Source organism: Haliaeetus leucocephalus, unplaced genomic scaffold (genome assembly GCF_000737465.1).
Source record: "Haliaeetus leucocephalus isolate CR32 unplaced genomic scaffold, Haliaeetus_leucocephalus-4.0 Scaffold229, whole genome shotgun sequence".
Classification (NCBI taxonomy): Eukaryota; Metazoa; Chordata; class Aves; order Accipitriformes; family Accipitridae; genus Haliaeetus; species Haliaeetus leucocephalus.
This window is the reverse complement of record NW_010972665.1, coordinates 9,543,264-9,570,347: the sequence shown is the minus strand read 5'-3', so window position 1 is coordinate 9,570,347 and position 27,084 is coordinate 9,543,264. Positions and strand designations below refer to the sequence as shown.

Here is a 27,084-nt window from a genome sequence, read left to right as displayed (position 1 = left end):
CATTCAACTTGCTTTACAGCTCATGAATTATTGCATATTGTACCTGTATCTAGTTGCATCAATTAAGAAAAAATCCATGGGAAAAAAATCCATCCTGAAATTAAAGCATCATTCATGTTAATAAACAGAGCAATGCTCATGGTAAGTTTCTCATTTTTCACTGAAGAAAGAAGCCATTAACATCCTCCATGATGTGAAAAGTACCACCATAACAAGAACTGCCCCATTTCCCCTACGCTTCAGCGTATTTTTGTTATCTAACCACAGCTCTTCAGAGTTGTTACATGCCCCTTCTGCTCAAAGATCAATAGCAGCTTGTGTGGAGAACTCCAAAATGTATCAAGAGATTGAGCACATCATCTCCAGAAAATTTCAAGGCTTAGCTGGTTTGACTGACCACAGCCTCAGGTCCAGGCACTGAATTTTGCTGTCCCAACACACCAGTGAAAAACAGAGCACTACCTTCAGGGTGCTCCTCTATTATTTTTTTTTTTCCTCCCTTTTTTTTTTTTTTTCCTTTTAACAATTTACCTGACACTGCCTTCTTTCTGCAATCACTCAGAGGAGTGTTTTATTGCATGTTAAAAGACAAGATATGTATTGAAAGTAGCAATTTTATTTGAGTTAAAATTATTTACAAAAACCCAAAGACATACTTCATGAAACTGGTACAAACTATTTTTCCTGCCGTTGGCTTTTGCTCCAAAGATCACAGCTGAGAAATACTGTATAAAATAAAAATAGGATTGGATTCAGAAAAGTACTCTACTGTTCTAATTTCCAATTGAGAGTATTTACACAAATATTTACAATGGAAAAAAAGTTACTTTAAAACTTTAATTTGCAAGTTGGCCTCAAGTACCCTTTAATGCAGAGTTATTTGAGGGTCTAACACAGAAAAATGCACTGCAGTTCACAGGGTGATTTCTCCCCCCACCCTCAAAAAAAAAAAAAATCTGCATTTGTCAGTGCTTGACAATTAGTTACATTTAAAAAAAAACTGTTAAACACTGAGGTAAATCAATTCCCAAGCAATTACCAGTGTAACAAAGAAAGGTAGTTGTCCCTGCTTTCCCCCATCATCACATCTGTATTTTATTTTCTCTTGCCATCTCTCCACAGAAAGCTACATAATTAATTTGAAATCCCATTACAAGTGAAAATCTCCAAAATCAGAAAACTAGACGGGCAAAATATTCAATAATTTCCTCCTGATGTAGATCACTTAAGTACAACTTCTCCCTCGCTCTCAATAGTGATTTTTTTATTTTTTTTAAAACAAAGGGGAATACAACCTCAAAAACTTTTCTAAGTTACACTGATACACTAAGTTTTAGAAGGTGATGAGAGAAAACGCAAAAAAGTATGACCAACATAGGATTTTTGCCGCTAATCAGTTACTTCCTTACAGAATTCCCAACAATCTGCATTATCAAAAATAGGAAGACATAGAAGGCAGCCACTGTATGTAAAAAATTTACAGCTGGCACTGATACAAAAGCACGCGTTCTTAACTTTATACATGGAGATAACACAAGATCTAAAAGCAGGTTAGATTTCCTGTTATTTCCCCCTCATTATACATAGAACTAATATTTTTATGGCTTCAAGTTTTACAAATTCAATGGAATAACATGATGTAACTACCTATACAGGTATTTAAAAATGTCAATGAAGCAGATCTCAGAACAGTCTGCAAATATTCAAGACCACCTTAATAAAAATAATTACCAATTCCGTTGGTCTGAATAATGAGTGCAAGAAAAAAATTGTTAAAAAAAAGTCATGTATTTTCTGGGATTCTTTGTTCCACTTAAGTCTTCAAACACAATGCTTTGCTGTGAACTAGACCTCAGACTGAACAAAATCTTAGCTATATCAGCAATTTAAGGCTTTGTGTTGTATGCATTTAAACTTTGTCATACTACAAGAAGAATGAAATAGAAAGATTATGTCAGCTGGAAACATTAATCCCCATTGGTGTTTTAGCTTCTTTAAAATCCTTCCCCCTAAAACATCCAAATTCTTTGTATTGAGCATTATAAAATACATCTTGAGTGCTTCCTTGAAACAAATTAAAACAGCATTTAAAAGTTTTTGCTTATTAGAAGTGTAAACTACCCTGGGATTGAACATTTTTTTTTCTTTTTTTTTTCTTTCATTTTTTTAAACAGGGCACAGCTTTTTACAGTTACTATTTCTTTTGTGGATAACATACCCTCAAATGGCTTTGTGTGTTTATAGGTTTGCATGCTTCTTGGAACTACAAAGTGTTATGGTCTATCAGTTTACAGTACATGGGCCGTGATCGTTTTAGAACTGAGAAATAGTTCAACAACCTAATTTCAATCAAAACAGTATAAAAAAATAAACTATCCAATCCTTGCCTCTTTGGATTCCAACAAATTTTAAATATAGACAGTAGTTAAAATCACAAAAGTATTTAAAAATTTATATTTTATGATTTTGGAATAATCTAGTAATAAAAAAGCAAGAGCAAATTAAACTCAAATAGGAGCGGTGCTGCTGTCCAGAACTTCTTTATTAGAACATTTGTTTGATACCTCAGTAGCTAAGCTGCCTTTGCACCTGGCTGGCATGAAACAGTGGCTCAACAGTAAACAGCAGTTGCACTATCAGCAGCAAGTTTTTCCCCTTGAAACTTGTCACAAACAAAGCAAGAAAAAAGATAGGGAGGGTAAACCCTGCCAAAAAATATTTAAATACTGCACTGCATCATAAACAGCATGGTTTCTTTATTTACTTTCCTCAGAACCTTTTTCCCCTCATTTTTGATAGTTGCAGATTGATGTAGTAACTGTCTTTTAGAAAATGCTGAATGCATGGTTAAGAGACCAGGTAGCCTTAAAAATCCGAACACGAATGACACAGATGAATGCTCTTGGTATATCCTTCAAGGACTTCTTTCATGACTTCTTCTTTTGTCTAAGGGTAGCTCCAGCATTAGAGTTGCCTGCAGCGGAAGTTAAGTATCTAGCAGTGTTCCAAGTATTCAATCACCCTAGAGATAGATTTCTGGCCTGTTGTTCCAACAGCACACTGGAAAATGTAATAGAAAACAGAAGTAACAACCAAGCATTTGTAATACCTCTTTAAAATATTTGAGGGCTATGCTTATTTCAGTATTTAGAATTACATATCAGTAAAAGCAATTAGATTCAGGCAGAGGATTCAAAAATATTTTCCTGACCAGTCACAATCAAATGGAATGAAAGTAGCTTTGTTCCATTTACTACCAAAATAACGACAGATGGGTTTTCAGTATTTAAAAACAGAAAATCATCCTGTGCTCTTCTAAAGACTCAAACTGAAAAATGTTAAACGCTTCTAAAAATGTATGGACTAGTAACAGAAAACACAATTACAAAAATATCTACACACATCAATTTAAAATATATATTACTTACAGTAAGATTCATAAAACTGAGAAATTTTTTGAGCATTTCAGTCATTATTGAGAAGTCCCCTTCAGGTAAGTACTCCCTCACAGTAGTCACATTGATCTAAGAAATAAAACAATCTATTTTAATTTGGGAAATATTTTTCCAACACAGAACTATATTACTCTGCATGTGAGATGCAACATGACAAGTATATTCATAGCACTAGTAAGATGGTTTTTGCTGTCATCTCTATGATTTAAGTCTCTCTTAAGCAATATTCATATGTTTATGGTGTTTATGCTTCTATGAAACATAACTACTACAATCTTTTTGTTGTTGTTTTGGGTTTTTTTCATTAAAGATCATTACTACCATCAGACCTCCCCAGGACCTACGAGATCATCAAGAACTAAAAACCCCACCAGCTTGCTCTCCTGACATGGAAAGAATCTCCCTGTATAATTGGTAAGGGTTGCGGATTATTGAACTTATTGTTGGTATTACTCCAAACACTAAAATTGTATGGAAGCCAATCAGTCAAGAGGTACAGAACAGCATGTTAAACACCATTTCTGCCATCATGGTAAATTTAGACAAGCCTGAAGGCAGGCAGGTCTGAACCTCATTTTCATCTGAGCATATATTTGACAGAAGAATTTATGAAGTTCTCAGCCGTTAGAATTCCATATTTTTAACTTCAGCCTTCTATTACACAATTTCATGTAATTTTGATGGAGGAAAAAATAAAGCAGACTGATAAGAAAGAATAAACAAGTCTGATGTTAACTTGCTTACTGAAACTACTGAAAAATAAAGCAAGCTTTTATAGTTATAGAACAGGTGAGCCAATTTTCCTTTGCCTTTCCGAAGTAAGTTCATTTGTTGGCTAAGACTAACAGCAAAGAGGAGAGAGGTGGAAGAGGTTAAATATTCAATTCCAACTGTTTCTGATAAACATACCGATGTTCAGAAAATTTGTTTTGGATGCAATACCTCTGGCAACTGTTCACAAAACTATATACATCAGTGTAGCTTCATCAATGTACTAGCTCACATCGAACCCTAATTTAAAAAAACGATTTCAATACTGCAAATTATTGCTTCACCAAAAATTGTACTGGACTTAAGAGCAAGTTATTGACTTATTCCCTTACTGGACTCTCTTGGCAGAGACAGCCTAGAAGCAATGCCGTGTATGAGGCCACAATGCAGTCTTCCATGTGCTTCCCAGCATGCTGAAGAGCTGTAAAGAGAGACAACTGAGTGTATTGTATTCTCTAAGCAGCTGGTATCTTTTACTGCTTCAAATACAATCTTTCATTATCACTTTTCAGAATTCTTTTTTCTCAAACAAAATGAGCTTTTGGACTGAGACTTCAGAGGCAAGAATCAGACCAATTCTGTACTTACTAACTCAGCAGCACATTCTTGAACAGAAAAATGGTGTTTGTTCGCTTTCAACGCATTTCATTGTATAGTACTTGATTAATTGCCATTTTAATGTACAAACTGTATGTTTAACACACCAAAATACAAATATGTTTCATGTGATATTATTGTATTAAGGATAACAGACACAGCACTTTTTGCTAATGGCTCACAGCATTTTTTGGCAAACCACAAATAGCTGCAGACACCGACTGATGGAGCTACAAAAAGGAGAAAGGATATAAAGCAAGGTTTGAGAAAGTAATATACCACACCTACTATTAGAAGATTAAAACACTATTAGAAGTAATATACTGCACCTACTAGTAGATGATTAAACAAGAAAGACTGACGTTTCAGACTCGATACATTTTCCAGAGACAGCCTACATAACTCAGCTTAGAGATACTCAAATTCCTAGAACAAACTACCAAAGATGCAGCACATCAAGGTATTACCCAGGTACCTGAGATACCACCAATGGAGTGAGAAGAACTCGCACACAAGATGGGGACAAAAGAAGCTACATGCAAACAGGGAGGGGAGGAAAGAAAAACCTAGAAGCAGCATGAAACAAGAACGGGTCATGATACCCTGGGAAACAAAATTAAGGCAGGTAACTTTCAAGGACTGTTTCAGAAGAACAAGATAAAAGCCTGAAAGCCATCCCTTCCAGAATATTTCTTACACAGAACATCCCCAGGTTTGCTTTTTTTTGTTTGGGTTTTTTGTTTTATTGTTTTTTTGTTTTTTTTTTTCCAGAAGGAACTGATAGAAGGTACTACTAAGAAAATAAAAAGTAGCATAACTTCTTCCACTTCTCATGCTTCAGCTCTGAAATGCTCCTACTTATGACCTGTAACAGTTTCACCTGGGAGATACACTAAGGAAATCTCGGCCCAGGAGACTGCATGTAGATAGGAAGCGGAGGACAAGGTGGGAATTTATGCAATCAGGGAGTTCTTTGCCTTTTCTGAGGTCATCACAACCAGACAACGTACCTTTATTAAGATCAAGTTCTTCATCATCTTCTTCCTTCTTATCTTTCTCTTCAGTACTATCTGGCTTTTCTGTGGAGACCCACTGTATCTCCCCACTTGTCTCTTGCCATTCCCCACTCTTATCATGCTGAGCAGTAGGAGCTTCTTTAATCAATTCATCTGTCTGGCTCTCGGCCAGCTGTGCTGCTCGCTCACGCTCAAGAAATAGCTAATGAGGAAAATTTCAGGAGAATTTCTGTTATGAATTAAACCCTAAACACATTGAATTCATACTTGAAAGTTTATTTCCCCTTCACAATTCACCCCTTAATACAGCTAGTCTTCAATACTTTTCTTAACAATAGCCTTTTCTTCTTCAAAGGAAAACATAATTTATCCCAACACTAACACTGTGCTTTACAGAAAAGGCCTCTCTCCCTCCCCAGTGTTGAACCAGTCGGCAGGCTCCTCTTGGGCGTTGTAAATGTTTAATCGTTTTCTTTGAGACACAGCTTGAAGACTAAGTTGCCATATTTTCCTGTCTGTTTTTGTTCTCTACCAATCCTCATTTTCTTTTCATGCTAGCTATCCTCTCTTTGCTCTCTTAGCTTTTCCCTTGATATGTAAAAAGCAAAAATTTGAAATAGCAATTTCAAATGACTTATCAAGGATGTGACAGAACCAGCAATCTCATACTGTGCACTTATGAATTACTTCCCAAGCCATACAACCACCAGTTTTAAATATTTCTTTGCCAAGCTGTATACATTAAGATATTTAATATTATTAGTTTTATTGTTGATTTTTTTGGTCTGCTGCTGGACAGTTATTTCACATAATTAAATAGAAGAACTGCTAAAAGCGTCCATAAAATTATCTTAATTGAAATAAAAAGGCTGTAATTTCCTTTCAGTTCTTTTATTTTAGTTTGCATAGTGGAACTCATTCACCAAAATTACTGGTGGATTTCTTTTTTTAACAAGTTAGTCAATACAACATTTAAGAATGCTGTTTCACATCCCTAGTCTTTACATCCATATTTCACTGCTCTTATAAAGCATGATACTTAATTATTTTTTTTAATTTAAAGTTGCAAACTCCCAAAAAGATAGTACTTAAAAACCAAAAATAACCTATTGAAGCAAAGAATGTAAGTCAAGAGTAGCTTACAATTTTTACAGCTGGTTTAAAACAAAACTATAAGTAAACCATTTAGGAACAAGAAAACTAGCAATAAACTGTATAGGAACGAGAAAACTTTATGGACCATGAGAGCAGCTTTTGGATGTCTATAACAATGATACCACTGTCTTTTACCAGGAAAGCTGTTTCTGTAATGTACAGTACTGAAAGTCAAAATTGTGAGCAGCACCCCTCTTCCCCCACTATGCTGTATAACTCAAAACACTAAACAGAAAAATATTCTGACAAATCTTCATTGCTGAGTTCTCCCTTCCCCCTTGACAGTCTGATAATAAGAAATGGTAACTATTACAGGAAAAACACATTTCTTACCTGCACTAAAGCCTGAACAGCATCAATCTGTCCAGTTATCTTTAGGCTATCATCTCCTTCTCCCGTACAGAATGAGTCAAAAGAACATGATGTTTCCATATTGACAAGACAGTGCCTATTCCGAGCACTGTATTCTACTAGATTGATCAACAGACCCAGTCCCTACAAGAATTGGAGAGTCAAAAGAGGATTACCCATGTTAAAAAAAGGATAATTTAGCAAAAAACATCTATCCAGATAAACGTCTTCTTTAGGCATTATCTTTCTGAGGATACATAATTTACTTACACACCTTTATGAAACAGTTTGATAGACACAGGGATCAGGATTTAAAGAAGTATGAGGCAAAACTGAGATTCCTCTATACTAGATCTTGCATGCAGGCATCTCAATTTTTCCAATTCTGAACATGAAAACATTTTTAAAGGTGATATTTCATTTATAGATCAGGGATTCAGGTGTCCAACCTTCAGCTTATATTCTTAAAAGACCCTTCACATACACAATTTCACTGTTGTTACTTAGGCCACACAGACCCATTTTACACAAGCTGAAGTAAATTTGACAAAGCCTTTATCTCTAACAATAACATCCACCATATTTTTAAAGTTGAAAAGGCATTTGAAAATGAGACAATTCACAGACTTATTCAGCTAAATCTCTGTTCATCTAGCAGTGCACTTTTTCCCACCAAACACAGGGAAAATGGTTAGAGCTCAAAGCCACCAAATCCTTACAGAAACCTTCTTTAAGTACCTCACTAAATATATATATAGTCAATGAAAACTGTAGAGGCTGCTCCTTAATTTGGAGCCAGAGTAGATAAATGCAGAAGAAGGGGGAAAATCATTTTATGTTAATGTAACAAATACAATAGCTTACCAGCACCCGAATATCAAATCTCTGTTCTTGAGGTAGGAACTTTGGAACCTGAAGCACACAATTCATAGCTGTGCCTATCAGACCATCTTGTTCACCCGTTTTTGTACTACCCCATTCTGTAAACAAAAAGAATTCAGAGGCTCAGTTTTGAAAATACTCATTTTCATGATCATAAGCAGACTGATAAAAACCTTTTGGCCCTAAAGACAAGCAGGACTCTCCTAGCCAAAGCACGCCTCAACACTTAATACTTGCAATTACTCATCCAATTTGCAAAGACAAATTAGTGATTACTGTAAAGCAAGCATCTACCATACATAACTGCTTTATTGCACTGTACATGGAAAAACCATAATCAGCATAAGAAAAGGGTAATTTATTTGATGCTTTAACACAGAATATGCAGAAGTTTCTTTGTTTTACCATTATCATTTGTCAGGTTGAGCAAGACACCAATGATGGCCCTCATACAGTCTTCCACTGCTTTACCCACATGGTTAGTTACATTCTGGTGAGGCAGAGGCTTATTGTCTGGTAAACAGATACTGTCTTCAGCACGATTATATCGCTGGATTAACTCCTCACAATGCTGCAGTGCTCTGCAGGGAGAAGATGCAGAACAAAATTACCTCCACAACATACAGGACATTGCACCTTTATACTTGTTTCACCAGGAAAAAAACCTCAACTACAGAGCTTATAAAGAATTTTTCTGACGCCCAGTCTGTAGGGAGAGATAATAAACTGACCACCTATAAAATCTTTTAAGAGCTCAACTGAAATTGTGAAAACAAAAACCAGGAAAGCTTTGTAGCTTAGAGCTTTATCAGCTTGAGATTTCAAGAGTAAAAGTTAATTTTTCTTTCCAACTTCATCACATGGTCTTATAGAAGATATCTCCTCTCCCTGCAAACCCAGCCTCTCATATCCTCTGACCATCAAGGCAAAACATTATTCTGACAGCGTTATCTAAATGTTCTCTTGTTCTGCCCTCAGAGCTATTTCCATTCTGTAAGAAATAAATAAATGACATGTGACTTCCTAGCAGTAAAACCTTAATCTCATAACACTACTGGACCACAGGCATGATTCTACTGCATGACATTACTTTGATGTTAAACCAACAACACAGATTTCTATTACAAACAAAACTAAAAATGTCAAAAATATATATTGGTCTAAATAGCATAGTAAACTGTGGCTTGGTTTTTGGTTTTTTTTATTTAAAGAAATGCTCAAAATACCTAACCTACAACCATGAAATTATGTTTCCAATAAGGTCTGCAGTCAAATTATCAGCTGAATTTGTTCTCTTATGAAAAGCACTACAAGAGGGGTACAATCTCTGCCAGTCAGCTGAGACCTCACCCAGATTGATAACTGTGTTAGTGGTGTTTGTACAAGCATCTTTGCCAGGGAGAACAGCTAGGAACATAATTTCACTATTTCAATTTTTAGTTAGACTGTCAATTCTGTTACACTCCATTTCAGTAAACACTTAAGAATAATGAAAACACAATAAATAAATGTAGTTTCCCAACTGCCCTCTTCTGTGTTCATATTAATTTGGTACAGAAGGAGCCAAATCCACAGTTTGCAGCTTCCACAGAACCAACAATAGCAGCACTACATATTGGTAGTACTCAGGTAGTTACCTATACCCTCATCTAAATTAACTTTAGCATTACTTCATAAAAAGCAACAGTGGAAATTGTGGGGGTTTTCCTCCCAGAATCTTCTGGTATAGCAATTTTTTTTTCCCCTATCGTGCAGTGCTCTGCAAAAATGTCTTTTTGTTACAACTTACTTAGCTGAGGAAACTATGAGCTGCGAGTCTTTGTATGCTATCAGATAGCTCTGATTTTCTGGATTATGCACAGTTACCTAAAAAGAGGAGGAAAAAATAATATTAAAAATGGGACTTTTTTCCCTCGAAAGAGAAGCATTCCCTTCCGCTACAACCCCACTTCATTCAGTTCCACATTTCTTTGTTATTACCCAGTGTAAACTTTCACTTATCATTGTCCAATATTTCCTTAGAGTTTTCACATTGTAATTAATCACACAAAATTGTGGCACCAAAGATAAAAACCATCTTCCCTGACACAGTAAGTACAGAAACCATGTGGCAGAATGTTCTGCCAAGTGTCCCAAGTGTGTACATATATATGTGTATGTAAATATATATAAAAATTTAACACAGAATACAATTATATACACAATGTTAATTTTAGGACTTGACATCAGCTCCACTTTTGAGACCTTATTATGCATCCAACCATAAAAATAAAGTTTTTCCTTGATTCCCCTGACTGAAATTCAGAATCAATTTTCAGAAACAGTAAAAGTTCTCCTCTTAAATTTGCATGATATGGTGTGTTGAATTTTCTCATCTCTCCCAAGTTTCTAAGGGTCTTACTACATCACAAGCCACCCTTAAGTTCAAATTTGAATACTCTACCACTAAACGAGGCTCTTCTACTGTTGCTTGGCAATTCCATCTATCAAATATAAAAGAAGAAATTGGATCTGAACATTTTTCTCTCACTGTTCAGATGGCAGGTAAAGAGCTAGGTGCCATTAATTTTTAAGTAAGCACCCTTGAATTAGTACTTCAGCAACTGTTCATCTTTCTCAGTTTTTAGCTTCCTTAGTGTACACTATCTTTGAGTCTGTCTTTCTATTTTAGTGAAGAAAACAAGTTATCACTGTAGCCATTTGCCCTCTAACTTGGGTTTAAGGGGTTCATTAAGATTCATTGACCTGTACTCTGAACCCAAACATCGCTTTCTGATGTGTGGAGACATATTGCTAAAACATCACAACATGCTTCTGCTCACTTACCATATCACAATACAAAAAGAGTAAAAATATGAAACTCAGCAAAACACGACATTGTAGAGAAGCATATGCTCACAATTCCTGTCAATTAAGCTCTACAGAAGTGCCATGTATTTTAATTCTGTTCAAAGTTCTCATCAAAAAATATTTACCATCTCAATATACACGCTCAACTGATTACAGGACTAGTTTGACTCTCAGAGCAGTCTTCTCTTTCAGCACTTAGCCAGCTGATGTTTAAAAGTAGCAATTCTTAAAATACACATCGATTTATTGCTTCTAAGAAAATGCTGCTTCTATAATGATCCATTATTACTAAGACACACACTAGAGAGTCAAACTCATGCCTCAAAAACAACATCCATAAAAAGCAGCTTTTTGTAGGAACTTAAGAAAAACCATCGCTACGTTCAGTTATTCTTACAAAAAATAAACTTGCAAAGTTGTACATACATACAGAATGGTAAAAGGAATTTTCAGACAAACATTCCAGAAACGCTGATAAATATCAGAAAGTTAGTATCTTCTATTAAAAAAAAATAATCAACATTATAGTATTATGTAACTGTATATTGAAAGAATGTAACATTGAAAAGGTGTAGTTGAGAAAAAGCGGTTTTCAGAAATGCAATGCATCTGCTCATACTCACACTCTCTAAGACCCGTAAACATCTTTCTGCACCCCATAACGAAGCAACCAATTTCTCTTCATTTTCATCACTGCTCAGGTGATCCACACATTCTTTAACTGAACAAAAAAAAAGAAGCTGTTTTCCACTATCAGTAAGAGGTCTTCAAAAGCCAAGTATACAACAAACTAACTAACTACTCAGAGAGTTGCTATCAACCTTGTTTTAGAGTTTACAAAACTCTAATACTAGGAAACAATCACAAAGACATGATCAGTATTCCAAAATGTCTCATTTCTCGAAGTAAAAAAAAAAAAAAAAGAAAGAAAAACAAAAAACCAACCACCTTCCAATTTTGGCTTTACAAGTTTGTGATTGTTGCCACAAATTACCTATCTGTATTTTATTTTCTACTGACAATGAAGAGACTGTACAGCACATGACTACGTTCCTTAATTGGAGTGCAGTGCTTTGTAGAAGAGAAAAAAGATACAGCATGCACACTTTCCCCCCGCTTCACAAGTCTGAAACCATGTGCAAGTTGAACGCTTTCATTTCTTCAATCCTTCCTTTGTCCACCCCTCTGCTTACTTAAGACCAAGCTTTATTCAGCTCAAGAATTCATTTTAGAAATGTCCCTTTTTCTATCTGTGAGATGCTGATCCAAAAAACGTAACCAAGACATATCTTTAAAAAAATAAGGAAACAAAAACCCCACATTTCTTCTTGAAGGGCTGACTTCCTCTGGGATATTTAGTCAAAAAATACCAGTCATGAAAATAATTCTAAAAGACTCTAAAGGAGATCTTACTCTAGAATAAGTGTGCTGTAGAGATACGTAACACAGTAATCTGTATTCTGTCTAAACTCAAGCCATTTTTAATCTCACACACATTATATGCAACATCATACACATTCTGTTTAGCCTTAAAACTACTTTCAATCCCACATGCAACAGATTAAAGTCACTAATATTTCCCAGTGACTTGATATCAAATTGTGTACTTTATTTTTAACATTGCTGAGAAAAATACGTCTCTATTTTTAAACACAGAAAATGAATATTAAGAAAAGCAAACATCTTAGCAAGATTCACTAATTCTTCACACTGTCAAAGCAGAATCTCCAATATACCTTTATCTACAATATGATCAAGACCACCTAAAAGTCGCAGTTCTTCTTTAAACCAGTCCCCAGCTCGTTTTGAGGTGAGAGACAGTAATGTCTCCATTGCCAAATGCCCGGTCTGAAAGAGTTAGGTTTCAGAATTAATGAAATCATCATATGTAGCTGTAGCCAATATATCAAATCATACAAATACATGTTGTATAAAAACCATAAAAACAAAGCTATAGGTTACAAGTAGAAGAGCCACCAGAGGGAGCAAGAACAGATTGAAAAATATGGGTATCTTAAAAAAATTACTTGGTACTGATAAAAAGGTACTTTGCATTTTCAACTTTCTCTTGATTTTATTAATAGATTAGAAAAATCTAAGCACCCTCCTTTCATCTGTTTCTCTTGTTATCAAAAGAAACAAGTGGAGGAAGGAAATGGACAAATCAGCCAGGCAGGAAAAAGATGAAGAAAAGCCACAGTGAACACTGCTTCTCTGTCTCCCAGATACATTGGCTCTGCTGCTTGTAGAATACATTTGATTCTAACATAGGTATTTTGTGGTTTTAAACTCATAGAAGATAGCAATTAAATTAAAACGCTGTAGGAAATCTTACTATATTTAGTGATTTTTTTTTTAAAAAGAGGAATACATATCAAAATTCAACAACAGCAAAGATAAGTTTAGTCCCTGCAAATGGAAGTTGAAGAGATTTTAGGCGATTATCTTAGTTAATCCCCTGCACGTTTTTAACTAAAACTAACATCATTTATGAAATTAAGACTATTACTTGTTTTTCCAAAGGTCTCTGATAAAAGGCAAAGGATAATAATAAAACATATACATACATATAAATTACACCTAAACAAAAGTGACCAGTATAGACTTCCATAACACCTGGAACACACACAGGCAAATCTGGACTACTGTAAGCTTAATAATTTCATATATGGTACATAAATACAACAATGAAAGGTCAGAGGAAAAGCAGTAAGATCTCATTAAAGCCAACTGAATTCAACCACTCTTAAGTTATCTTCCCTCCCTGACACATTTGATTTGTAATGCTTCAAGGAGGGCTGTGCTTATTCCAAGCTGTGCAGCATGTTCCAGAATACGGGTTCAAACCTCAGCACCTCCTGGGAATAACAGTACTCACCAGGCTTGAGTAAACACCCCATTGTCTTGGAAAACCAATTTATAAATTGTATGAGCCCCCCCAACATCTTCAGCTGCTTTCCTTGTTTTCAAAAATACTGATTTCCAAGGATGAAAAGAAAGTTGAAGATTAGTCCTTATAAAGAAGTTACTACCCAAAGTTAGTTATTTCCGTTTTTTAGGATCTAGCTCTGCAGCACACCATCACTGAAGAGCATACAGTTAGAAACAGCATTTCTCCAACGTAAATGGCAGTGTCCTTGGGTCATGAAGGTGGTGTGGGGGATAAGGGACCACAAGCAGCAGCAAATCTACAATAGGTCATTCCTCCCTGCATCAGCAGCATCTCAATTCCCCGTCACAAAGGCAACAAAGACAAAGCTGCAATTACTCCTGCAACTGTTTCACCACCCAGGGAAACTGCTAACTACTTTTAATTGCCAACAGCCCCTCATCAAGTCTTCTCACAGGAGGGAAACTTGGTTACAGTGTTCTCATCTCATCACTGGAAGAATACAAGGTCCAAAACCTCACACTTTTAAAAACTGTAAGTTAAAAACATAATGCTAGAGGAGGTGAGGATATTTTAAGCAATGGATGGAGAACTTCCCTTCTGAAGCCAACCAAATGAGAAAGTATTTTGAGGGAGGAGGGGAGAGAACCTGAAGACAACAGTTTGACAGATCCCTAGCTCTCTGAAGCCTTCCCATCCTCTTCAGATGATTCCTTTCACTTTTATAGATTGAGTTTGAAAATACTGTAACATGGATATCTGAAATCATGCATAACCAAAACCAGATGGATAGAAGTTGATTAAAAACTCTCCTTAGAGATCTTCACAGCTACAGAAGATTTAGTTAACTTCCCAAATACCTATCACCATGAAAGCTCAAAGGCCGCACAATATTTAAACTATGGTCCTTAGTTTTCTGCCAAAGGGCAATAAGACTTCAAAAAAACTCCAGGAGAATATAATTTGATATTTACATTACTGGGCATAGGAACAAAATTCTCAATTTTTATTTATTTAAATTTTTTTTAAAAAATAAAATAAATCAAACCTTGTAAACCCTTTTGCTCTTGAGGAAAGTAAGTTCAAAACATGGTTCCCTTAAGCTTTCAGCCTTATGCTGAAAGTGAAAAACAGAATAACCTCTTTCACCATCTGAAAAGAGAAGTCACTTTTGAAGGTTTTGTTATGATGCAAGAGAGAAGCTAGCTGCAAGTATCAGCTACAGAGGGCTATGCTGACTGACAAGCAAGTGCCATTTGCTAACATAAAGGCTAAGTTCTTCAGGTTCTATCTTCTTCTAAGCCAGCAAAAAAACCTTGGAACAAATTCAACCCACAGAGAACTCCTTTTCAGTTTCTGGGTTTACATTTTTAATGTTCACAGCAGTCTAGAAAACAGAACCTTTTGAATACCTGTTTGAGTATGCAAAAATTAGTCTGATCTAACTTCTAGATAGTCACACAAACAACATTCTCTGTGGAAAGAGATAGGCAGTATTGATATATTCATTTGATCTGTGTAAGAATAAAAAAACCTGAATTTGTAACCAGTTAGGCACGAACTGGAGTTATCAAAACATCTGCTGCAATCCTTCTGTTTCTTAGTAGATGTGTCTGCATCTGAAAAAGCACAGATCTTTTCTTTACCCCCAGAAGATCTGCATTTTTGTTAGCATTTTTCTGCCTGTCATCTGGTACAAAAACAGAGATTACTTATTATATCTCATGACAGAGATCTATGTGAAAGCAACTTTATCTTCTACATACGGAGTTCATTATTGTCTCAAATTACCATTGCTACTATCATAAACTGAAAGAGAACCTCATCATCTCATTTGGCTTGCATATATTTTCTAAACACTATATAGTCTCTGCTTCTACATGGTGCAGCTGGGAGGGAACCAGTTTCCATCTGTGAGGTACTACAGTGTTCAACACATTTACAACAGCTCGACATTTTAAGATATAGAGATGCCTCAGAAAAAAAAAAAACCCAACCAAAAACCAGCTGAAACTGATGGCCCATGATAATACTACTCTTTACTCATGTACTTATGGACAACTTCCTCACAAGACAGAGTCCCTTTTAACACACCCTCTCCCTTTAAAACCCATTCCTAAGAAAACACAAGAACAGAATTACAGTTCATAAAAGAAACATCAGGCTAGCACAGATTATGAATATGAGAAAAGCTCAAATAGGAGTCAGTGGTCTGTGTGGCTGGATGCTTTAGCAATGAGGAACCTGTACCAGCTGTTCCATGCTTAATAAAGGGAGCTGTCTTACATTTTATAGTGCAAAAGATATCCTGGCACTGACAGACTGTGGGCTACACAAGCTGCCTTTGGTGCCAAAACGGCACTGAAATAAGACACCAATTATTCCAATTCCTAGCTCATCAGCACCTAGAGAACAAATTTCCTTCTGTGTTGGTATCTTCAGATTGTATCATGTGAATTCACAGAGTAAACTGAAAGCAGAGAAAATAATCTCAAATTTGTTCTTCGTTTGCAGATTTCAAAGGCCAGAAAATTAATACAAGCCCCCTACCTGCACGTTTCATAGGTTTGTAGGAAACAAGCCTAAAATTGAAACTCTGAAACAATTCTCCTTTGTCACCACAACTGATGACCAAGGTTAAGAATTATATAATCAATATTATCTTCCTCCCCCAAAATTCAGTTCTTTCTACTGCTACATGACACTGAGTTTTCATACCAATTCAGCTATCTGTTCCATAGCTAGAATTTGGGGGAAAAAAACCCAAACCAAACGTTCCTAAACCAACAAAAAAGTCACAAAAACTACAAAAGAAAATGCCAGCTCAACAAGGCATATCATCTTCTAATCTAACCTAAAATGGAATACAGTCTGAACTGCAGATTACTGGCAGGAGTTGAAACATTACTTGCAGAGACAAAGCTCTAAAAAGCTCACTTTATAAACAATAAAATCAGAAACTTCTCATGTTGGGTATAAGTATTACATGAAAAATGGCAAAAACCTAATAAGAATTTTTAAAACATTTAAAGAATGTATTACAGTATGTTAAAAAATTAAAATCATACTAACATCTGTTATACTGAAATATGATGAAAGCAAAAGCACATTACTAATTTTTGCCATCTATGACCATTCATCTAGTCAATCTGTCAACAATTCTTTAAATATACTCTTTTAAAAAGACTTGCAACTTACCCTTTACTTTTCAAGCTAGATTGATGGCCAAATTTATTTTTAAACAAAAACAGTTTACTCTGTTGCTGCTGAAGATACATTCATAAAAAACACAAGTATGTTTGAGAAAGGAAGGAAAAAATTTCATCAACATTTATGGTAATAAACAGATCTGCCACCACACTTTGGGCAGAGAGAAATCAGTTTCTGTAGGACAGATTTTTATTCTTTTTTTTAATGGGAGAACCCACACCACATTTTCAATTTAACACACAATACTCTTACTCCCATGTAAGAACCCCTATTTTTTGTGAATGTATATATAAAATTTAGGCAAAGAAACAGTCAAATAATCTAAACATGGTCTTTAAACACATCGTTATTTGAAGTGTTACTTGTTTTTAATTGCTACCTTTAACTGGCCGCCCATAGCAGGAGCGAATGGTCAATCAGATGGCTGAAGAACATCATAACTATCTTACTAACAGCCTTTTAGAAAGGAAATTTCAAATTTAAAGAAGAAAATACTTGCAGTGCAGTCATATATACACAGAAGGTAGACAAAATGTCATGACTCCTTAGTCGGGAGATACGAGATTAAGGACGATGCTTATAAGTTCCATTTTACTAAGCATTCCACTACCACCAAGGCTTTCAAATAAAAGCATGATACCCACCGTGATGTTTTCGAGATCCAGATGTTTGTTGTGAACAGTTTCACACAGTCTCCGAATTTTTTCCTTAATTTTATTCATGTCTTTTTCGTTCAGCAGCTTGGCAGAAGAAGCATCTTGTTCCAATTCCAAAAGCCGTATCATCAGATCTAGACTAGCTCTGTCTAAATCCATGTTCAAACGATCTCTACTCAGGATGTACATTAGAGCTGCTGTGCAAAGGGACAAATTCTTGGGTTGGGAGAGGAAAGAAAAAAAAAAAACAGATTTTAGTAATCATGTTAGGCAGACCTTTTACAGTTTTTAATAAACAAGCTGAAGATTTGTGGAAGAAAAAGCCTGACAAGTCCCAGTATATGCTAGCACTTGCATGAGTACTTACTGTTGTACATAGATTCCTTCTGGCAAGTTACTAATGCATTCTCCTAACCAATACAACTGAGACATCAATCACTTAACGCATTTACAAAACCCTAGTAGAAAAGCATGGTTTTCTACTTTTAAGGAACTCAGTGCTGCAGGCTGAATAAGAAACAGTAACTCCAGTAACACAGTATTATAGAAGAGACAGATGGCAGGGGAACAAAGTGGAAACGCACAGGCTACATGGCAAGGTAGGTGAACATTCTGGTTCGATGGAATAAGCTGGTGACAGCACCAGAAAATACAGAGATCATGGGGACAGTGTTTGCATGCAAGGTTGGGAGCCGGGGGGTGGAGAGCCTGGTGACATACATTCCAATTCTGCCAAGCAGGTCTGTCAGTCAATAGCTTACCCAAGCCTTTCTAGCATAAACGCATTTGATTTCCAGGGTAATTCTGCTTTTTGGAAGTAGCCAAAGTACAAACCAGCTTCGCCCTGCCCCATCCCCATCAGTCCTTAACAAGTAAATGCTATTATCTTGACCATCCCTATCTTACACAGAACTGGTATATAAGGACCTCTTACTGGCTAAAGAATACTTAATCCTTCTTCAAGAAGGAATTAAATTTCATCTTCATGAGGATGAATGAAAATCATTTAAGCATAAGCAGAAGGTGATTCACAGGAAGCGACAAATGACAGTGAAGAGATCAGAGCAAAGCTATCTGTCCCTAGTGCTTTTAAGTACAGCACTTGCACTAAGAGACTCATCTATCCAGGTGAGCTCCAAGTTATGGTAAAAAGGAGAAATGTTCATGGAGAATCCAGTTGTGCTGGGCACAATAATTTCAGAAGCTTTTTATGATATCTGGGGGCATGTGGGGTACATGTGTCTTAAGAGTTCAACTCTTAAGAGTCAACATGCTACATGCATCTATTCCAATCTTTTCTGTATAAAGTAAATTAAAACCAGAAACAAACTAATTCTGGGATGTGAATGTTGTACAGCTCAACAGGAAAGAGCAGAATTTCTGCGTCATAACAGATTAACATCTTGTTTAGAGTTCAGCCAATCACCAAAGCAATCATTAGCTGCTTCTGTTTATTTTAGAAGCAAGTAATAATCATACCTGGTCACACTGAGCAGTATCAGCATTTCCAAAACAGGATTAGGCAGCTGACAGTCTATCAAAAGCTATGTTAAAACTCCTTCCTGTCTGAGTCAAGGAAGCCCTCAGGTGAGTAAAGACTTTAATCTAACTACCAAAGATGCATTTGGAGTACTGAAGGAACGAAGCAAGAGTTTCCAAATCTGCATCTCCTTTCATGAATACAACCTTAAGACACAGCATTGTTTAAAAAAAAAAAAAAAATCTTAGCTGTGAATATTACTACTCTAGCCTTGTCAGGTGTAAGGCAGAAAGCAATCTACGTGGCTTGTCTACATAGACAGGGTATATACATTGTTTTCCCTTAATTTCTATTAACTTCCTCCTACAAACCTTGCAATTTTATAATTCTAATTATAGAAATTGTTTAACTCTGGATCTACTTGCAACTGGTTTAAAATGTAAGAAGTTTCAGGTTCCCTGAAAAACTCTCTGTTCCTTCAGAATGGAAGTTATTAAAACAGGACATAGGAGCACATGCATTCCAGAGAAATCAAAGGTTACTGTGTTAACCGTTGTTCAGCCAATGTGGGACCTAATAGAGCAACATCTATGAAGAACTATTTTCTAGTGACCAGCATTATCTGGGTGAGCTTCCAGGTTAAAAAAAATTAAGCCCCCAAAGGAGTTTCTATCAACTAGAAACTATGCAGCAGTTAATAGAGGGAAACTGCTGAATTTATAACTTGGGCTGCCAATATTTAGGCATTTCAAAAAGTCAGAGACTGTTCTTAGGTCACTACTCAGAAATGCTTTACAGATACTCCAAAGTCTGGTAAGGGCAATCACACTCATTTTGTAAGCCTCTGTACCAAGCCCTTGGCTGGCCCAGGCTCCCTTCTTTGCAATCCAACCAACTTCCTATTACGCAGAGGGTCATGGTTCTCCCTCCACATAAGCTCTGTCAACACTTCCCTTCAGACCTTCCACCCAGGTTTTAAGATACTTAAATGTGATCAGAATGGACCCAAGAAGGGGACTAAGATCTTATACAGAAGGTTTCAGGCTGTAGGAGGACTGCCAGAAAAGCAAAAAGGAGTGGAATAGCTGTGTGTAACAAAAACTAGGTTCCTGCAACAGCGTATGTACACAGAAGGCCATCAGGCCAATAAGCCTCCAAATGCTAACAACGTGCAACAGGAAGAGTGATGTTGCAAAAGTAAGGACCTCAAATGTGAATGGTGCTTATATCATGTGGAACAAACCTGCTTCAGCTACAGACCAGTGATAAAGGTTTTCTAAAAGTCATTTTTCTTAGTCCCTATAGGCAAGTTGGTTTAATCTTGAATAACAACTACATTTTGCTCTGATCTTCTGTGTTAAAAACAGTTAACCACATTGTCTGAAAGCTATCTCACACCCTACCATACACAGAATTCTGAGTTGAGAATGAAAGGAAAATTGTTAGTACAGCTAATTTTTGATCGATATCCTAAAAAACCAAACCAAACAACCAAAGAACCAAATGAAACCCTCAAAATCCCACCCTTATGGATTGCAGTAGTGAAGCTGGTTTTTTGGGTGGGCTGGTTGTTTTTTTTCCCCCTGTTCTGTTCCTCATGATGCTTAAAACACATTCTGCTTCCAAACAAATGTGGAGAGGAGAAAAAAGTAAAATAAATAGAATTTGCTCTAGACAGAAATTGTATGGCATATCTAACTATGGAGTTGCACTCCATACTTCTACAAAATTCAGGAAAACATTCTAGTTGAACATACACTCCAGAAATGGCAGACCATTTACACCCACTCTCATCCTTGTCTTCCCTTGCTTGTTCTATTTATACTCCAGCTTGTGGGAACAGATGGTTATTTTCTAGGGTTCAGCACTACATTTAATGCTTCTTTTTTTTTTTAATTATTCACATGCTGAAGACATTACAAAACCACATTTCTATGCTTGACTACTGATAGCTATAATGAAAATATAGTTTTTATTTTAAAAATTAATAATACTCCAAAACCTTTAGAGCACAGCTGAAGAGACAAAGTCAGTTAAAAACTGAAACTGTAGCTTAAAGACAAATCTACAAGAAAAATTCAGTGGAACAAGTAATTTTCATGTAAATATTTTGGGGCATACTCAGTAAGAAAACTGGTTACTTTGTTTTCCTTGCTGGTTAAAAAAATACCTCTGCAACTGCTATTTTATATTCGTATGGAAATGTAAAAGTCCCCGACTTTCTCAGTCTATTCCATTTTATCAGTACAACGAATGCAGTATACACTCATCTTTGTTTCCATTAGTAATGTCATTGTGGCAGTTTACCCATCTCCAAAATACTTTAAAGATAATATTAACAAAATCATTGTATTTTTTTCCCCCTGTCCTTATTCATCTTAAATGGATTTGAGCCATACAAGCAAAGCCTAGTGTGATTTATTATTCCTGAGTTACTTTGCACTGAAATTTAGTGGAAAAATTTCTACTCATTTTGAACGAGTTAAAATTTTAGTGAATTAATTAGTGAATGAAAGGGCAGTATACGAAGACAGCAAGCTTATACAGAGAAGGTCATTTTTGAAGCATATACTGTCAGTAGTTAGAACATACAGGTAGTGCTTATTAATAGTAGTTTGATAAATCAGTAGTTTTATAACACTTATAACCTGTACCAAGAATGCACTGTAACTATATTAAAACATTAACTACCTTTTTTTTCCCCTGACAAAAGGGAACATTTCATCAAATATACTGAAAATAGTGAATATAATCAATGCTTTTTGTTACTGCAGACTAATAATAGCATGCAATTTCCTTTTGAACCGTATGTGCTAGTTCTTTTGAAAATGAAGGAATAATGATAATGGTAACTGTTAAAAGACAGTCAAAAATACACCGAGCAAGCTTGTACATTTTCCAAGGAAAATGTAGCTGTCCTCTGCAGATCTCCTGCAACTGAGTGGTGGCAGCAGTCCTAAATAGCGTGACTAAACTTTATATATTTCCAGTATCACTTGGCACTATTTTGACGGCTCACAAAGTACTGAATGCATTGAATCTGGTTCTTATGTTTTACAGTTAGCCATTGCTAATTTTTGAGGGAGGTGGAAAATTAGCTATTATTCTAAATTAGTTACTTAAAGCTCTACAGCCTGCTCCCCCACCCACAGTAAGATGTCAAATACAATCTCTTAAATGTCTGTTTCTGTGGGTGCAGTTTCCTTCTGCATTGTATGTCGTTATTCTAGAGCTATTAAATAAAAGTAATAAGCCTGACTGGATATACGTATCTACTACCCACTTCAAGTAACATTTCCTACACTCAGCTTTTGTAACAATACCTCAAGGGATACCCCACAGAGGCATGGTTTCCAACTGCTGGAAAAATAGTATCACCTGCAAGAAGCATTTTCTATTACAGCTGAACTGAACTTGTGAAGTTGATAAGAAGGAAAATCCCAACTGCTTCAGTTTTTAACTGTCAGGTCATACTACCGTAAGTAGTTAAAATTTACCTCTCCTAGATTTATCATAGAATGCTGCACATACTCAAGGCATCCTACAACTGCAAGGACAGCACTGCTCAAGGAGACAAGCACAGGACATGAAAAATGCCCCACAACAGCTACAGAAAAGGTGGTAATTTACACACAAGCGAGTCTGGAGATGAGTACTGAGAGCCATCTTTAACTACAAGGAGAAAGGATTCCTTTCAAATGTATTTTATTTGAAGGAAATCATAAATCAACAATTAAACTATTTTAAAAAGCTTAAGAGAAGATATAAAATAGCAATCCAAAGCACAGTCAGTTTTTTAAAAAGCTTAAATGCTTTTTTAAAAGACATTTCCAAACCCAGAAGCACATAAACAGTGGAAAGGGAATTTGTCATTGGAATGCAGGCGCTCTTATGTTTCATTTCGCTACAGATTTCTAAAATGGAGCACTGATCCCAGATGCACACTATACTGGATGCTTGACCTCGAATTACACATACAAAAAGTTCATACAAAGTAGACAGATATCAAACATTAATGAAATACACAATGTTTCCATACCTGATGGTGTTGGGAATCATCCAGTGTTTTGAAAACCATGGCTACCATCCCATGTGCTCTCAGATGCATTCGGAAGCTGGGCATGGCGCACTTTGTCGCCAAGCTGATTACACTAGAGAAAATTAATTCTTGATTAGAACAACTAAAATGAACACATTTCCAAAAATGGCAGATAAGCAAGTCTACACAACGTGATTGACCATATACCTCAGACCCTGACAAACTCTGTTGGGACGTTTCTTCTAAAATTTGTGTAAGGCAAGTTTGTAATTGGTGAACAGAACAGCATTTTATTCAACAGTTGCTTACCAGCACCAAACTATGTCTGTTTTATTTTAAGGTTGGCTAAAAACAGGCTTTAAAAGGGTACCCTGAACTTGCTTCTTTCAAACAAAAGTTGAAATAATTTCAAATAGTTAAATTGAAAGTAAAATTTTCATGGCTTAAGCACAAAGCTGTGATTTAGAGGCACAGGAGAGCTTATTACAGATCAAGGCATTATCAGAAATTATAAATGTGAGCTTCCATCGCTATCTAACAGTTATCTGACTGATTAGTCCTGCTTCTGCCTGACAATACTTCTACAGAAACCCAAACATTTTTAATATTTATTACTGCATTTACGGTTGATGGAAACACTATAGATTTCAGGAAAAATATGACAAGTATATTAGTCTAATCAATGATCAGCCTAACAATTCTATTTTAAAAAAGGCAGTCTTCCCCTAATTTTATCAGCAAGCTGTCTGCCATTTCTAGCACAGTGCAACATATAGATTATTAAAAATATATTGCTTTTAAATGTGGAGTAATGTGGGAGTGATTCTGCAATCAAGTCTTCCATGACTACTGAGGAATCTTATTATAAAAGATTCATACAATATGGTGTTTAAATAACAAGTGGTCTTTCTGTCTCCAATCACAACAGCACCAGTTAGAGCTTACCTACCAGTTTCTGATTCTTTTACGTCTATTCCTATCCTTACACATTGATTTCCTTTGGAAAAATACTTTTCTTTTAATTTGTTAACTGAAAGAAAAAATTTTTATGGTGTTTATACAAGTTATATTCCATGATACAAATTTGGAAAGTAAAAAAGTCAGTTTAAGATCTTAGGAAGCTTGCCATATGAGCAAATTAAGTGCACTCAATATGAAAAACAATCCTAAACTGTCATTATGGTATTAATTTATTCTTATCATAATGTACATACAAACTGGATAATAGATTTCTTGTGTTTATACTCCAGCAACAATATTCATTGCTAGTTTTTGAGGAACATGAAGAACAAATTTTTAAAATAGCTCTCTTAAAAGTGTCACCTGTCTCTGTGGATTCAAGTTTTTCCTTCTCTACCATTTTAGTTTTGCTAAACAAAGGAAAATTTACAACTATTAAAAAAAAAAGATTATTACATTACATGGTTACAGAACGTGATTCTAATTACTTTTATGTCCAGGGAACAGACACCAATGTTAAGTAAAACTTTTTCAAAGCAAGACTACCGTTTTTGATACTAACTTTGCAATAATGTGGAACTTGAATATTCAAGAGTGCAACAAGTAGTTAAAGACAACTTAGGAAAGCTTCCAATTAATATTGAGGCCACAATACTTCCAGTGGATGCTAGCTGTGTTATTTCTCAACAGAAGATAAAGAACAGGTGGTTGGAGTACATCAATATTACATTAGTTCAAGATTACAGCTAGCAAGCTTTCCAGTCTTAGGGATTTTATTTTAGAATTGAATTTTGCATTAAAAAGCAGAACAGATATTGCACACAAGACCACACTAAACAGAATAGTTCTCAGAAAATATTTTTTAATTTACAGCAAAGAAAAGAAGTGTGTTGAAGATGTCTCTTACTGTACAACTTTTATCTTCCTAGTCATACTACTACTGATTATTCACATTATATCATCTTGATGATTATTTTCTAATTTTATTCTTTATAGCAGAAGTGCCAGGTAACTACCCAAACAACATTTTAAAGCATGGTCACTTCACTGATCAATATTTAACATCTCTTTTAAATATAAGTTCAGTGGTTTATGTTAAGAAACCTTACCTAAGGCAACGTGTGTTTAGGGGCTGATTGCTCTTCAATCCGCTTAGCAAGTACTCAATATCATCTGTGAACTCTTGATTTTCACCAAATTCCACTACATCATTGAAGTGCTTTACATGCTGAACAACAGTGTATAACTGGAAGAGACAAATATTTTGACCTAGGTAAGTTGCTCTTGGGATTAATTGTAACCTTAAGTACAGTTTAAAATCTATTCAGTTTTGAGTGCAAGGAAACATTAAGAAGTTAATGAAGGCCATTCAACTATTTAGATAAAAATATTATCTTTAATAGGAAAGCCAAATTTCATTTTGACACTGTTCCTTCAGTACTTAGGATTACCAATAATTCTTTATCTTAAAAATTTGTTAAGAATACTTACTTCTTTGTCTTCTTTCCTACATTTCAATGCAGTTACTATCTCTTGATAGGGCTGAGTAGGTATTGTCACAGTTTTTATCACTTTGGGAGGTGGTGCAGGAGCCTTAAAAACTCCATCATCTTTATGAATTGCCTCCTTTGAAGATAGCCTTACCTATTAATAAGAAAGTGCTAAAATGGGCAGATGTTTTGAGCACGTAAACATACACTAAATACATCAGGAAACAGTACAGTTGTGCAATTGTAAAACTCACATTTTGGGACTATTTAGTCCTTGCCTTACACTACTAAGCTGTGTGATAATGTACCTACTCTTAAAAAAAAGTTTAAAAATTAAGATGTCAGAAGTTATATGCATTTTTAAATATAAAAACCAGCTCTAGTCAGGAAAGCTCCAGTGGAATTCTGAAACTAAAAAAAAAAAAAAAAAAGTCCTTTATACTGGTTCCTTAAGCTTTAGGGTAGGTAAACCAACTAAGTTCAGTGTTTAAAACAATTATTTGTTGATACTTACAAGTATCTTACACCCTTACACTGGAGCTTCCAGGATTGACTAAGTTGGTTCCAATACTAAACGACCACTATGTACATTGGTCTGGATAGGAGCACAGCATTGAGCAATCTCAACATAGCCTGAACTGAAAAACTCTGTGCCTACTGTTCTCATCTCTAACTACTGGAGGCTACCGCACTACTGTACTCAGGGTAAAGCTATTGGAAAACTGACCTCTCCAACCTGATACTCCAAACTGTATTTTGCCTGTAGGTAGAAGACTACCAATATAAATTTTGTAGCATGCATACAGAGAAATAAGAGAGGCGTGGTGCATGCCTCAAACAGGTAGAATATGCTCTTATAAATTCATGGTATTCTCCATACACTGGCCTTATTCACATTTGTCGTGTTAATATTTTAGGAACAACATGTTATAGCATGAAATACAGCAAAACCTATTCTGAACTTAGAACAGGTAGGAGAGAACTTGATGTTAGGTCTAGAATAACTACTGACAAGTTTCCAACCATCTCAGGCAAGTATTACAGGTTTCTCCTCAACCTACTCCTCTATATTAGTTTGAAGCTACTATAGGCTTAAGCGTCAGCTTATCTTCAGATTACTTCTTTGGCACAAATTCAGATGTGAAGACAAATTACAGAAAACAAGGCATACAGGAAAAAGACCTCCAAATGCCAAATTCTAAATGTACAAGTGCCAATGCCCGTGGTCATTTACTCACCCTCAATCTCTAAGTAACATCACACACTTAGTTTCCTTACATAG

General features: G+C 35.7%; 1 protein-coding gene across 2 annotated transcripts in view; it reads right to left on the bottom strand.

Moving 5' to 3' along the window:
- Positions 1 to 483: 483 nt before the first annotated feature.
- The window catches only part of WAPAL (wings apart-like homolog (Drosophila)), a 72,204-nt gene continuing 45,603 nt past the window's right edge, over positions 484 to 27,084 (bottom strand). The window contains exons 5-18 of one of the 2 annotated variants that reach the window (XM_010567881.1): positions 25,804 to 25,956; positions 25,422 to 25,558; positions 23,353 to 23,464; positions 17,822 to 18,049; positions 12,814 to 12,925; positions 11,701 to 11,798; positions 10,017 to 10,093; positions 8,633 to 8,808; positions 8,210 to 8,325; positions 7,328 to 7,489; positions 5,834 to 6,041; positions 4,559 to 4,647; positions 3,429 to 3,524; positions 484 to 3,060 (exon numbers count right to left, since the gene is read on the bottom strand). In XM_010567881.1, coding sequence (XP_010566183.1) covers positions 2,995 to 3,060; positions 3,429 to 3,524; positions 4,559 to 4,647; positions 5,834 to 6,041; positions 7,328 to 7,489; positions 8,210 to 8,325; positions 8,633 to 8,808; positions 10,017 to 10,093; positions 11,701 to 11,798; positions 12,814 to 12,925; positions 17,822 to 18,049; positions 23,353 to 23,464; positions 25,422 to 25,558; positions 25,804 to 25,956 — 1,830 coding nt within the window. In that variant the 3' untranslated portion in view covers positions 484 to 2,994. The remainder of the gene's footprint in view (positions 3,061 to 3,428; positions 3,525 to 4,558; positions 4,648 to 5,833; positions 6,042 to 7,327; positions 7,490 to 8,209; positions 8,326 to 8,632; positions 8,809 to 10,016; positions 10,094 to 11,700; positions 11,799 to 12,813; positions 12,926 to 17,821; positions 18,050 to 23,352; positions 23,465 to 25,421; positions 25,559 to 25,803; positions 25,957 to 27,084) is intronic. The other variant, XM_010567882.1, reaches the window with a different exon arrangement.